The sequence below is a fragment of the Saccostrea cucullata genome, unplaced genomic scaffold (assembly GCF_032062105.1).
Source record: "Saccostrea cucullata isolate Sc308-1 unplaced genomic scaffold, CSIRO_AGI_Scuc_v1 ctg5113, whole genome shotgun sequence".
Lineage (NCBI taxonomy): Eukaryota > Metazoa > Mollusca > Bivalvia > Ostreida > Ostreidae > Saccostrea > Saccostrea cuccullata.
Window position 1 is genome coordinate 13724 of NW_026930539.1, and position 13933 is coordinate 27656.

The following is a 13933-nucleotide window of genomic DNA, read 5'->3' on the forward strand; positions in this document are numbered from 1 at the left end:
TTCTTGTGGCTGACTGATATAGAGATTTCATGGAGCAATCTACTTTTCCCAGTCTAATTGAGCTTCTAAAATTTACAAGACTATAAATGATATATTTACATATCAAATTTATGCAAAGATGTACGTAAGTCTTAATAATAGATGTACACAAGAAAATAAAGACCATAATATGAGGACAGATTAAGTCAGATATTAGAATTGTATTAAGCGTAGATTTACCTAATAAACATGGTTTTAAAATGTAATTTTGATTAATGTAAAAAAAAAATACCCATAAAAAATGATTCAGAATTTTTTTTATCAGGAAAATTAATTTGAAATTTAGGCGTGTCTGTTCTCATGTAATGACCATGCAATTAAACTATGCCCGACCAAAATTTGGGGCATTTAAAATTCCGAATTCCATATTTTCCTTGAACATTTCAAAAGATGGATGAATTGGAATTTTCAATTCATTCCCACAGGTATTAGCAATGGGGAACTTTCCTCCCCCCTCCTCTTCGTGTAGAAACGACAGAACAGGAGAAGGACTGAGTCCGAGTGGCGGCACTCTGTTTTTTCCAGTTGCAAAAATCAATAAGTGCTCCAAAGTCACCACAGTGGCTCCCTCTGTAAAAGCAAATTATATGTAAATTTAAAAAATTGCATTTTCATATTTTTTTACTGGGAAGAAATAGTTTCAATATAATTTTCATTGAATAATTGGAAATAACCATTAAATACGTATACAATTTCTCTCTACAGAAAGTTATTTTTATAGAAAAATTAAACATACCCAGTACCCCCTGCATCTTGTAAAAAGTCCCGCCAATATCCAACCAGTCTGTCCTCGACTGTTCTCCGGTTACTTCCGGTGGGACTGACACATGGACGGAAAATATCCTCCATCGATATCGCCGTCAGTTTGATGTTGGTGAACATTAGGCAATCTCTAAAACTCTCTGGGTATGACTGAATGGTGGCCAGCAAACCAAGGGTTTGTAATCCAGACTTAAATCTAACCAGAAAAAAATAAATTTTATACTATTAGATACCTGCAAATGAATCGGAAACATAAAAAAATAATTACTAGTAGATTAATCCCTCGATTTTTTATTTTGCAGGGTTACTATAATTAATATATAAGTATAATAGATTTAAGTTAAAGTACAAAAGTAAAAAAAAAAAAAAAGAATCCCTGTCAAATGCCGTACGTGTCCTCTCAAGACAGTACTATTTGATCATATCTCTGATTAGTGGCACTTTGTCCTCGATCGATCGTACGTGATGGAAACATCCCGCTAAAGTCAAAGTGCTGCTGTTGGCTTCCATTGAACTTCTTAAATTGTTCAGCGTATCTGCTTGCAGTATCTGAAGAATCGTGATAAATGAATGGGTAAATAATTTAGCTTATTAAAATAGTATTAAACATTTTATATATATAAAAAATTAAAGGTATTATCTTACTATGAAATTTTAAATGCATTAAATTGTACGAAACTAAATTTTATACTATACCGAGTTGAGTGATTGTTTGAATTCAGATTCGGGGATATCGTCAATCGTAGGATGTACATTTTCCGGACCAAACACTAACATATCGAACAATAGTTTTGAAAAAAACATTGGAGGTGGACCTCCATGTACTAGATCAACGGCAACCATAACACCAGCCAGATAGTATTCGTCCCGTTGTATAGCTAGTGAAAAGATATTATATTAATGTTAGTACATGGACATTACTTTTATGTCATTAAATTGCTCTGTGAATATTATCATAATCTTTCTTACCATGGCTATTCAAGGTAAGAATCCTGGACGTCGTGGGACCTTCAAACAAAGTGCTGTTCTGTAGTGCATCCATTAGAAGACGGAGAAACTCGCGTCGTGGTCCGCCTTGGTCTACCGCCTCCTCTGACAATCCAGTATCATCAGTAAATTTAACGAGCAAGGTGTTGTTTGGTGCAAATGTGGACCTTCTAAAGCCCCTACAAGCCCCGTCCCAAACAATTCTCCTGTTTATGTTAAATCGAGAGATGTCATTTGATTGAATTTGCAGAGAAAGTTCCTGGAGAATTTCCACAGTTGATCGCGGGGGTTGAGAACTGAAAAAATAAGACCCTTTAGTTTTAAATTCATGATATTCCAAGCTTTATCAAAGTGTACTTTCTCGGTTTCTTAGTTTCAAATTATTGAATGAAATATGAGAATACTCCACCTGCAAGCCATATCCACTGTTTGCGTATTTTTTGCCTCAGAAGGACTTGGTGGATTAAGATCTTCTTCCTCATCTGAACCATCTGATATAATGGTAATATACTCGCTAAAATGTAAAGGAAAAAAAATCACGTTATTTATTCACTGTAAGTTCTTTTAACTTAATTTTCATTGAAACATGACTTAGTATCATAATAATTATTTTCTATTAGAGATTGAGTTTCTTTTGTAGTTTTAAATATGCCTAGAAATTGTCATGTAATTTTATTGCAGCACAGCCAAATCCTTCGCTAAAAATCTACTCATTTGGAATACTGAGACCCACTAAGCCCCACCTACATATGCCCTCCCCCCACTAATTTTATGGTACTGTAAGGTATTAGTTGTGTATAAAGACCTGTAGGTTGAGGGTTGCTCCATTCTGTCGTTTTCTTGTTTTATTACTCTCGTTTCTGCATCAAGTACTCGATTCTCTGGTTTTGGTGCTGGATTTACAGAATCTATATTTTGGGTCTCTCTTTCAGGTGCACGATTCCTTGATTTTGTAGCTGGCCTTTTACGTTTTAGTATTTCTGGTGTTCCGAGCTCCTCCCATGAATCATCACCTACCTTCAACCGAAAGTATACATATACATGTACATATGTATAAAAATATAAACAAAACTAGTGCTAATTGTAACGGGGACCGTTACAGATGTTCTCCAAACGCTCCCCAACTCCCTTTTGGTGCCATATTCCCTGTAAGCTTCATTAAATAGGACAAACTCTATGCATTTGAAATTTTAACAAGATTTACCCAGAAGTGAACCAAGTTCATTCAAATTTTAGCATTGCATGCGTGCGCATGTGAATGCATATGCGTCATGACCATATCATCATGTCTACACAATCTGTATATTTTAATACACTGAATATTAAAGTATTTAATCCAAAATTATAAAAAAAAAATACGCTCATTCAAGTGTATTTTTGATTTTACTCATATCACGTGCACGCACGTGCATACATGAGCATGGTGACCATACCCTCTTGTAGCAGTCCATTACATCTATCTATGTTCTAAATTCCACCCAGTTTGGTTGAAAACCAAGGGAGTTATAGCTGTTTAAAGTTTGAGCTAATCAGATTGCAGCGCACGTACACGCACGTGTATGCATGTGCATGGTGACCATACCTACTTGTAGAAGTCCATTATATCTATCTATATTCCAAATCCCATCCTGTTTGGTTTAAAACCAAGGGAGTTATAGCTGTTTAAAGTTTCAGCCAATCAGATTGCAGCGCACGTGCATGCACGTGTTTTCATGATAATTGCTTTATTTCATGTTGTAGGATATCATAATGCATGGCTATGTTCAAAATTTCAAAGGATTTCGTCAAAAAACAAGAAAGATATTGAGAATTTAGTATCAGCCAATCAGAGCGAAGCGCACGTGCATGCGCGTGAGATCTTGCTATTTTGACCATATCATATTGTCTATGCTACTAATATATCATCAGATTATGAGTTTCAAAGCATTTCATCCAAAAATAGAAAAGTTATGGCTATATCTATTATATTGGTCATTTCACGCGTTGCACGTGCACGCTCTTGCAAGCACGTGCGTGCAAAATGACCTTCATTCTGCAAATCTACATAACATGCCTACTAACCCTAAAAAGGTTTTACCTAAGTCGGATGTGTAGTTTACAAGATCACTCCCGGGCAAAAAAGTACCCAGGAAGAAGAAGAAGAAGAAGAAGAAGAAGAAGAAGAAGAAGAAAAATAATAATAACTAGAGCAAAGCTCGTTGCAAAGCAACGAGTAGGTCTTCCGTCCTGCTTGACCGGAAGCAGCTTTCATTTTTAACAAAAATGAGAAATAACGCCCAAAAATGCTTTGAATCCTCTAAAACTATGTTAATTAATGCAAAAATAAGCCATATTTGCTACTTCCGGTTTTACCGGAAGTGACGACAACGGACGGAAAATTAATTATTATGCCCCCAGAGACATATATTATTCAAATACTTGTCAAGAACGGCAAAAATACGCATTTTCCGACTACTTCCGGTTTGGCCCGAAGTGACGACACCGGACGTATTTTGACGATTTCAATAGATTCAGCTTGACATTTTGAACAACTTTGCTTCTTTGACGTATTACAAATTCTCAATACGTTTTGAGATATAAAGAAAATAATTTCGGCCCCTCTAGGCCCTTTATTTTAGGGGCCAGCCCTTTTTTCGACATATCATTTGAAAGATCTTGAAATTCTACACTTCTTTTGTTCTATATGTTATAACAAAATATTTCCAGGTAAAAAGATATTGTAGAAAAGTTGTTAAAAAATGTTCAATTCGCGATTGGAATATTTTCGGGCCATAGCGAGCGCCGACGTGCGGCACTTCCGATAAAAATGAAATACGTTATACATATCTATAGACTTTGGTCTATCATATCTGAAAGTTTCATGTTTCTATCTTGAGCCATTATTGAGAAAACTGCCGGACAAAATGACCCTCTAAAACTCACTAAATCGCAGAAAACTCCGAACCGGAAGTGACGTCATCAAATTAAGAAAAAACGCCTTAAGTTCATATAATTTGTCATCAATGCTGAAAGTTTCATGAAAATCCATCAACGCATTTACGAGAAATCGCCTGCACAAAATCGGTAAGAAGAAAAGTTGAAAAGAAACAACAGAATAATAAGAAGGTCTTCCGTTGAAACGGAAGACCTTAATAAGAAACAGAGTAATGTTATGGGTCAGAATAACCCTAAATGCCAGCAAAGATCAATCACACAGTTTAAACTTAACAATAATTTATTTACAGTAATATATAATAAGTATATGATACATAAAGTACAAACTTAGCAAGAATCTAAAAATACATACATCAGAGTGTCCGTTGCTGCACACAATGTCCCAGTGAAAATATATCCCATTTATATCTCAATAGTGCTTATACGACAAAGTATATTTATGCATCGAATTGACAGGGTATTTATACAGTAATATAAATCTAGAATATTCTAGAAATTGTAAATACATGATATTCCTGGAAAGCTCTGGACATGAATAAAGTTCAAGAATGTTCTAGAAAAAATGACCAAACATATTGACCACTCTGGAATGTTCAAGAAACTTAATGTTACTAATAATATACATGATGAAACATTTATACACATCTCACAACACCTCCCCCCTTAAAAAGTTTGAATGTCAATGAAAACTTATATTATTAAAACATAGGTACATTAATACAAAATCTAGTATGTTTACGATACTCTTGACAAGGCATCTGCTATAACATTGTCTTTGCCTTTGATATGTTTAATTGTTAAGTTGTATTCTTGTAACAACAAACTCCATCTAGTCAGTCTTTGATTCTTGTTTGACAATTTATGCAAAAATGTCAGGGGGTTGTGATCCGTATATACAAGAATTGGATGCAAAGTAACATTCAGATAAACATCAAAATGCTGTAAGGCTAACAACAAAGCAAGGCATTCCTTTTCAATGGTGGAATACTTTTGTTGACATTTTGTAAGTTTCTTTGAAAAATAAGAAACAACTCTATCTACCTTATCACTATGTTCTTGAAACAAAGCTGCCCCGATTCCAACATCACTAGCATCAACAGTAAGCTTGAACTGCTTAGAAAAATCTGGAGTTGACAGAACTGGATTGCTCATAAGGACAGCTTTGATTTTATGAAACGATTTTTCACAGTCCTTTGTCCATTCAAAGTTAACCCTCTTTTGTAAAAGATTTGTAAGTGGACTAACTACGTACTGAGGAAAAATTTGGACAAAATTTTCTGTAAAACCCAGCCATACCCAAAAACCTCATTAACTCTTTCTTGTTTGTGGGAATCGGGAACTTTGCAATAGCTTCCACTTTAGCCATAATTGGTGTAACATAACCTTGACCTACTTTATGACCTAAATACTCTACATAAGCATGACAAAATTCGCTCTTCTCAAGGTTCACAGTTAAGTTTGCTTTAGCTAAAATGTCAAATAAAGCACGCATGATTCGGAGATGTTCATCCCATGTGTCGCTGTATATGACGACATCATCAATGTAGGCCTCGCATCCCTCGAGGTCTTGAAGGAGGGAGTGAATCATCCTTTGGAATGTAGCCGGTGCGTTTTTCATGCCAAAAGGCATTACTTTATACTGGTAAAGTCCATCTGGTGTAGCAAAAGCAGATATTTCTTTTGCTCTTTCTGTTAACGGCACTTGCCAGTAGCCTTTCAACAGGTCAAATTTACTGACAAATTTGGCGTTTCCAATGCTGTCAATACAGTCATCAATTCTAGGTATTGGATATGAATCAGTTTTGGTAACAGAATGCACCTTTCTAAAGTCTGTACATAATCGGTAGGAACTGTCCTGTTTTGGTACAAGAATACACGGTGAGCTCCAATTACTTTTACTAGGTTCAACAATGTCATTGTCCAACATATACTGCACTTCCCTTCTTAGGTACTGTAAATCACTTTTTAATCGCGAGAACTTTATTTTCGCGTACTTACGCGAGACGGTATGCTCGCGAAAAATTCATTCTCGCGTATAAAAGAATTCCTTAAGATTATATACAGAAATGACTGCAATTCGTGAAAATTTTGTCTCGCTAATAAAGAGTCAATGACTATCTCGCGAAAATAAGGTGTCGCGAAAATTAAGTGATCTACAGTACTGCAATTTTATTGGATTAAGACGGTACGGATGTTGTTTGATAGGCAGAGCGTCACCCACTATGACATCATGATAAGTTGCATTAGTTTTCTTTGGAACATCCGAAAAGATTTGATGATACTCACTCGTCAAGTTTTTAACTTGTTCTTTTTGGTGAATGTTCAAATGTCCAAGTTTAGCATCCAAATTAGCCAAAACTTCTGAGTTTTTCAAACGGACACTCTGATTACAATCTTTCTCATTCATCTCTACACTCGTATCACTCTCAATACAATTTTGAACAGTCTTAGCGTTGGCTAAAGTGGAAACTGGTTTTACAGAATTTCGGTCACACCTTTCAAAATACTCTTTTAACATGTTAATGTGACAAACCCGTTTCTCTTTACGTCGACCTGGTGTCTTAACCACATAGTTTACATCACTGATCTTGCTTTCAATTTCATAAGGGCCATAAAATTTGGCCTGTAAAGGATGACCAGGAATAGGTAAAAATACAAGAACCTTATCACCTGGCTTAAACACCCTATTTCTGGCATCTTTGTCATACCACATTTTCATTTTCATCTGAGAACTCTTCAAATTTTCTTGTGCTAATTTACAAGCATTGTAAAGTTTTTCTTTGAAATCAGACACATAATTATAATCTAAAAGATTAAGATCACTAGTCTCAGTCAGCCACTTTTCCTTCAACAATTTCAAAGGACCTCTAACTGTATGACCGAACACCAATTCAAAAGGACTGAACCCAAGAGACTCCTGGACTGCTTCTCGTGCAGCAAATAGTACAAGATGAACCCCTTCATCCCAGTCTTTCTCATACTGGTAACAATAGGTCTTCAGCATTGTTTTTAGGGTTTGATGAAAACGTTCTAGCGCTCCCTGGGACTCAGGATGATAAGCAGTTGATCGATACTGCCTAATACCCAACTCATGCATGACTTGCTGGAACAACCCCGACATAAAATTTGAGCCTTGATCCGACTGAATTGCATTGGGTGCTCCTACAAAACTGAAAAACTTGGTTAGGGCCTTAACTATGCTCTTTGCCTTTATATTCCTAAGAGGTATGGCTTCAGGAAATCGAGTGGATGTACACATAATGGTAAGTAAATACTGGTTTCCAGATCTAGTCCTAGGCAAAGGTCCTACACAATCCACCAACACTCGACTAAACGGTTCTTCAAAAGCTGGAATTGGTTGGAGAGGGGCGGATGGTATCTTCTGATTCGGTTTACCTACCATCTGACAGACATGACACGACTTACAAAACTCAGAAACATCCTTCCTTAGCTTAGGCCAATAAAAATGACTCAAAATCCTATTATGAGTCTTATTGATACCTAAATGACCAGCCATAGGTGTATCGTGAGCTAAACTCATGACATCTCGACGATAAGCAGCTGGGACCACTATCTGGTGAACAACACGCCACACTTCATCTGCGCATGTGAGTTAAGGCTACATATGGAAATTTCTATACAAAATATCTAATTAAATTCCATAATTGCTCTACCTACCGCACAGAAAATGCTAAGACTTGTTTTCTAATACATTCTTGGTACCCACGACATGCAATAGCCAGTACACATTATGACGTCATATTATGACGTCATCGACCTGTACTACACAAGTTTATAAGAAACATCAACAAAATCGCTTCGGCGCAAGGGCATACCTTACTTTGTTTTACAGAAACAAGGTATCAAAAGACGCAGGATATTCCAAGGATTTAAGATATTGCTGCACAAATGCCGGCAGTGCAATTGGTTACTTACTATTCGTGCAGTTTTAAGTTTTAACAGGGTAAAAATTCACTGTCCAGGGTAAGTTTCCTAAACTTTTTTTCAATTGAGAAAGTGCTAAGGATTTGTGCAGCAATTTTATTAATTTTAAGAATATTCACCTTAATATTATACATTGTTTATTTTAAATTAGATAGGATAGGCCCTTGCGCCGACGTGATTTTATTTATATGATTTAATACCTTGAATGGGAGAGAACAATGACGTCATAATATGACGTCATAATGTGCACTTGCATTAATAAACTGTGGGTACTGATAATGTATCAGAAAATCAATTTCAACCTTCTCTGTACATAAAATTTTCAAATTATGAATTTCCATTAGCTTATTTGCATAAAAATATCCATATTTAGCCTTAACTCACTTGCGTGGGGAAGCGTCAGGTGGTCGCCATTTTCGCATAAGGATGCCATCTTTCATATAGAAGCATTCTCCAACTTTAGTAGCCTCTTCTGGTGGAAGTGCCCTCTTACTAAGTTGAATGATATCTGGGTCTTTATGTTGTTCAGAGAGTAAACGTTCTCGGCTGAGGATGTCCTTGCCTTGGCTAACTATTGGATGCAACTCATCATCCTCACCACCAAATTTTGGTAACAGTTCTTTCTTCTCTTGCTTCTTGATATTGTGTGGTTCCATGCTTGTTTGAGTGCCATCAAGGTCAGATAAGAAAGTGTCATTCAAATCAATATCAACAGAGGAATTCGTCTCGTCAAAGGCTTGAGTATGGTCTGCCTCCATTTCTCGTCTTCTGGCCATCGCTCTAGTAACAGCACAGGCTGGATAAATGTCATCATCTTCATCATCGCACATGACATCTGGAGTGATTTTCTCACAAGCTATAGGATCTGGTACAACTTTTCCACCAGCTAAATCGTTGCCTAGCAACAAAGAAATGCCTGGAACAGGAAGAGTAGGTCGAACACCTACGATAACAGGTCCAGTAACTAAATCTGACTTCAAACTAATTCTATGCAGGGGAACATCAATGACGCCTAGCTCCACACCCTGTAATAAAACTGACCCACCAGTAGAAGTCTGCTCAGACAAAGGAAGCACGCCCTCTAACAATAACGTCTGTGCAGCACCAGTATCTCTCAAAATCTGGACAGGTTTTATTTCGCTAGAGTCACCGAGTGAAACAAATCCCTGAGACATAAAGGGCTTATAATCCTCCATAGAATCAATAGCACTGGACTGTGAACCCTGGACATCAGGAGTGTCAGAACAAATTGAAACTAAGGCTTCTCTATCACCTCTAACTGCCGCACAAGCATGTGGTTGAGTTTTATCAAAATCATTTTTTCTCTTAAGTTTAAAGCATTCACTGATGAGATGACCCTTTTTCTTACAATACCCACACGTAGGAAGCGACCCTAGTCCAGACGATCCTTCAACACGTCCTGGACCGGACTTAAAACCAGCTTGTGATGGAGACTGGGAACTTGTGAAAGACTGAGACCCTGAACCACTCTTTTTATATGTGTCTGAATTGGTAGAATTACTGCTAGTCTGAGATCTTGATACAAAATTCTTTTTATGAGACAGAGCGTAAGTATCAGATATGACTGCTGCCTCTTCAACAGTTTTCACATTCTTATCTTATGTGTTTTCAAATCTTGAGGAACACATTCCTTAAACTCTTCTACCAGGATGACTTGGCGCAAATTAGCAAAAGTTTTATCAAGTTTCTTAGATCTAAACCAATGATCGAATAAATCTTCTTTCTCTCGTGAAAATTCAACAAATGTTTGATTATCAAACTTCCTATACTTTCTGAATTTTTGTCTATATGCTTCAGGTACTAATTCATATGCTTTTAATATTGCTGCTTTGACCTTCTCATAGTCTGAACTTTCAGCTACCCCTAGTGCAGAGTATACCTCAGCTGCTTTGCCAACCAGTACACTTTGTAACATTGTTGACCAAACGTGTTGTGGCCATTTAAGATTCTCTGCGACTTTTTCGAATTGGGGAAAATATTTGTGTACAGATTTTTCTTGAAATTTCGGAACTAACCTAATATTTTTTGCTGCATCAAATTCATTCTTGACAAATGAGGGTTCTGGTTTGTGCTGTAATCTTAATTTCTCTAACTCAAAGTGCTCTTGTCTTTCTAATTTGTCTAATTCAAATTTTCGTTCACGCTCTCGTTCTTCTCTTTCTCTTTCTCTGTCTCTTTCTCGCTCTTCTCTTTCTAATTTTTCTCTTTGTAATCGCATTTTCTCTAACTCTAATTGAAACTGATATTCTGCCATTTTGTAAGAGCCTAACTCTGATTTAACTGTATATTCTGGAAGATCGTATTTTTCAAAGATGTTTTCTTCTACTAGTTTGTTTGCAACCTTAATTCTAATGTCTTGCTTTCTCTGAGAGGATTTAACATCTAACCCAAAATGCAAACCTAATGCAATCAAGTCATCCTTTTTTAACGTATCAAAAACCTGAACACGTGGTGAACTAAGAAAGTCTGTGACCGAAAATACCATGATGATTTATGCTGGCTTATAGTCAAATTTAACGGTTCAATAAACAAAATTCTGACAATAAACTGCAAAAGTGCAAGAAATTCTTTATCCCGGACGAGCCCCCAATTCTGTTATGGGTCAGAATAACCCTAAATGCCAGCAAAGATCAATCACACAGTTTAAACTTAACAATAATTTATTTACAGTAATATATAATAAGTATATGAAACATAAAGTACAAACTTAGCAAGAATCTAAAAATACATACATCAGAGTGTCCGTTGCTGCACACAATGTCCCAGTGAAAATATATCCCATTTATATCTCAATAGTGCTTATACGACAAAGTATATTTATGCATCGAATTGACAGGGTATTTATACAGTAATATAAATCTAGAATATTCTAGAAATTGTAAATACATGATACTCCTGGAAAGCTCTGGACATGAATAAAGTTCAAGAATGTTCTAGAAAAAATGACCAAACATATTGACCACTCTGGAATGTTCAAGAAACTTAATGTTACTAATAATATACATGATGAAACATTTATACACATCTCACAACAGTAAAAACAATATGTTCCCCAACTTCGTTTGGGGAACATAATAAAAATAGACCTATAAGATCAGGGGATGACAAATCCCATTGCCCGACGCCCGGGGCTAGTGAATTTTAGGATTGGCCAAGTAAAATTTTAGCAACCATTTGCCCGTGGGTAAGTGACTTAATCAATTATCAAAAATAAAATCAATATGTATGCCAATATTTTACTCAGTATTTGTCTTTCTCTTTTTTGAAATATTTATAAATACAGTATTTATAAGCTAATGGTAGGGCAGGCAAAAATTCAGGTAGGGCAAGTTAATTTTGACTATGTACTTGCCCTTGGGCAAGTGCCTTAAAAATCTATTTGTCAGCCTCTGTATAAGCGTAATATACTGTAGTTCTTACCTCATTTTTTTTTGTTATTCAGTTTTGGATCTGGGAGGTCATCAGAATCGCTGCTGTTCGATACATCTGGAGAATATGATAATGCATTTAATGATATTTATTATCATATAACAGGAAAAAAGTGACTCTGGATGAAAATATAGACCATCCCCGAACTAGCTCGAAATAACTTACTTGATTCAAATTCTGTTTTCGGGCATATGTACAATTGCATATTCTGGAATGGCTTTCCAAGAAAATCTTTATACCCTCTGACAGTAAAAACATTTGTTGTTCCCGGTATACTACTAGCCCTGGATCCATCTTTATATAACAGAATGTATTCCTCTGTTGGGAGCATCTTATTGTTTTATGATGCTTGTCTGTTGCCACCTTTAGGACATCCGTTTCTGTATTGCTAGGGAAGACTTCTATTGGCAATAATGTTCCCCGTTGATATTTCAGTGTGCCAATGGTGAGTCTCATCACTCCGACATTTATCTATGAAATATAATTTAAGAATTCGACTTTTTAAAAATGTGCCCACTGGATTTCAATAAAATTATAAATAAACCCAATCAACTGATTAGTGAGCTTACAAAAAAAAAAGAATATCATGGACGTAGCGCCGCTCCTGCTCGTCGTTTTGAAATTTGGGGGGGGGGGGGTTGGCAACCAGAGAAAAAAAATATCATCTTATACCTAAAATACTTGACAAGCAAAAGTAAAAAATGAAAAATTTCCAAACTCAGAAATCTCATTTCGTGCGCCAAGGGGGTGGAGGTTGGGTTAGGTTCCAACTTCTTTTTAGAGTCAAATTTTATCCATACAATTCCACATTACCCTTATTTGACTACACACAACGAAAAGTGGGGGAGGGGTGGCTTTCAATAAACATAACAAATGATGCTCCGGAAAAGAGGCAAGGATCCCCCATTATAACCCCCTTGCTACATGTACATGTATATGCCTAATTATAGTTTTTTTTAGATCATCGGTCAGAAAAAAAGTTATGATTGAAGTGATGTGTAGATGTACATGTATAAAGTCATTGGTATTGTAATGATTTGCATTTTGCTCCTAAAAGGATTTTTTATTCCTAAATTTTCAAATTATTTTTGCATATACATGTACATTTGAACGCTTAATGAAGTGGTGGATCCAGGATTATTTTCTAGGGAAAGAAATTGGTTCAAAGTAAAATAAAAACTTGTTGTTTGAGAAACATAGCATTTATACAGAGCTTGATGAGCTTAAATTGCAAAATTTAATCTGATTTGGGTTTTAAAGATGATTCCTCTACATCACCCCCCCCCCCCCCTTAACAAAGACATTGAAAGTGTTCTCAAGAAAACTACAAAATTATATTGGCTGATGAAAAAATGGATAATAATTCAAAGTTATTTAATAATTCAAATAAACAACATAATTTATCATTAATTTTTACCATGGGCGTTTGTAAAAATAATTATTTCAGAAAAATCTTCAAGGTTTTAACAATTATATTATAGAAATGTTAATATTTTACTTTAACTCGAGTTGGTTTCTTGCTCTTTCGAAAGGTAAATGTCTGTCTCCTCTCTGTTTCCTTTTCTTGCCGAAATTTCTTGAAATCTCTGAAGGAAGGCAAAGCTCTTGTAGAGAAACTTGCATCTAAAAAGGGTTGAACTGTTTAAGTAGTGATAATTATTAATAAGAGGATTTGTATTACACACAAATCATTTGGACATCCCGTCGAAATTCATTGAAGAAGATGGGGGAACAAGGCGCGCAGAATGCCTATAGCTTAAGATATTAAGAAATCATATTCATTTTCAGTTTGTGAATTAAATATTAAAATTAAGTT

The 13933-nt window shown here is 35.8% G+C and overlaps 2 protein-coding genes and 1 long non-coding RNA gene across 3 annotated transcripts; all 3 read right to left on the minus strand.

Moving 5' to 3' along the window:
• Positions 1–361: 361 nt before the first annotated feature.
• LOC134228931 (G2/M phase-specific E3 ubiquitin-protein ligase-like) lies at positions 362–921 on the minus strand. The gene is made up of 2 exons (XM_062710623.1): positions 783–921; positions 362–609 (listed from the first exon to the last, which is right to left on the minus strand). Exons 1-2 carry the CDS (start codon positions 919–921, stop codon positions 362–364), a joined length of 387 nt encoding a protein of 128 aa, XP_062566607.1.
• Positions 922–1204: 283 nt separating this feature from the next.
• Positions 1205–3013, minus strand: LOC134228933 (G2/M phase-specific E3 ubiquitin-protein ligase-like). The gene is made up of 6 exons (XM_062710625.1): positions 2993–3013; positions 2594–2805; positions 2198–2302; positions 1771–2084; positions 1498–1679; positions 1205–1350 (listed from the first exon to the last, which is right to left on the minus strand). Exons 1-6 carry the CDS (start codon positions 3011–3013, stop codon positions 1213–1215), a joined length of 972 nt encoding a protein of 323 aa, XP_062566609.1. The 3' UTR covers positions 1205–1212.
• Positions 3014–12124: 9111 nt separating this feature from the next.
• On the minus strand, positions 12125–13912 carry LOC134228930 (uncharacterized). The gene is made up of 3 exons (XR_009984110.1): positions 13616–13912; positions 12283–12588; positions 12125–12174 (listed from the first exon to the last, which is right to left on the minus strand). It is a non-coding gene; the product is annotated as an uncharacterized LOC134228930 (long non-coding RNA).
• Positions 13913–13933: the final 21 nt, after the last annotated feature.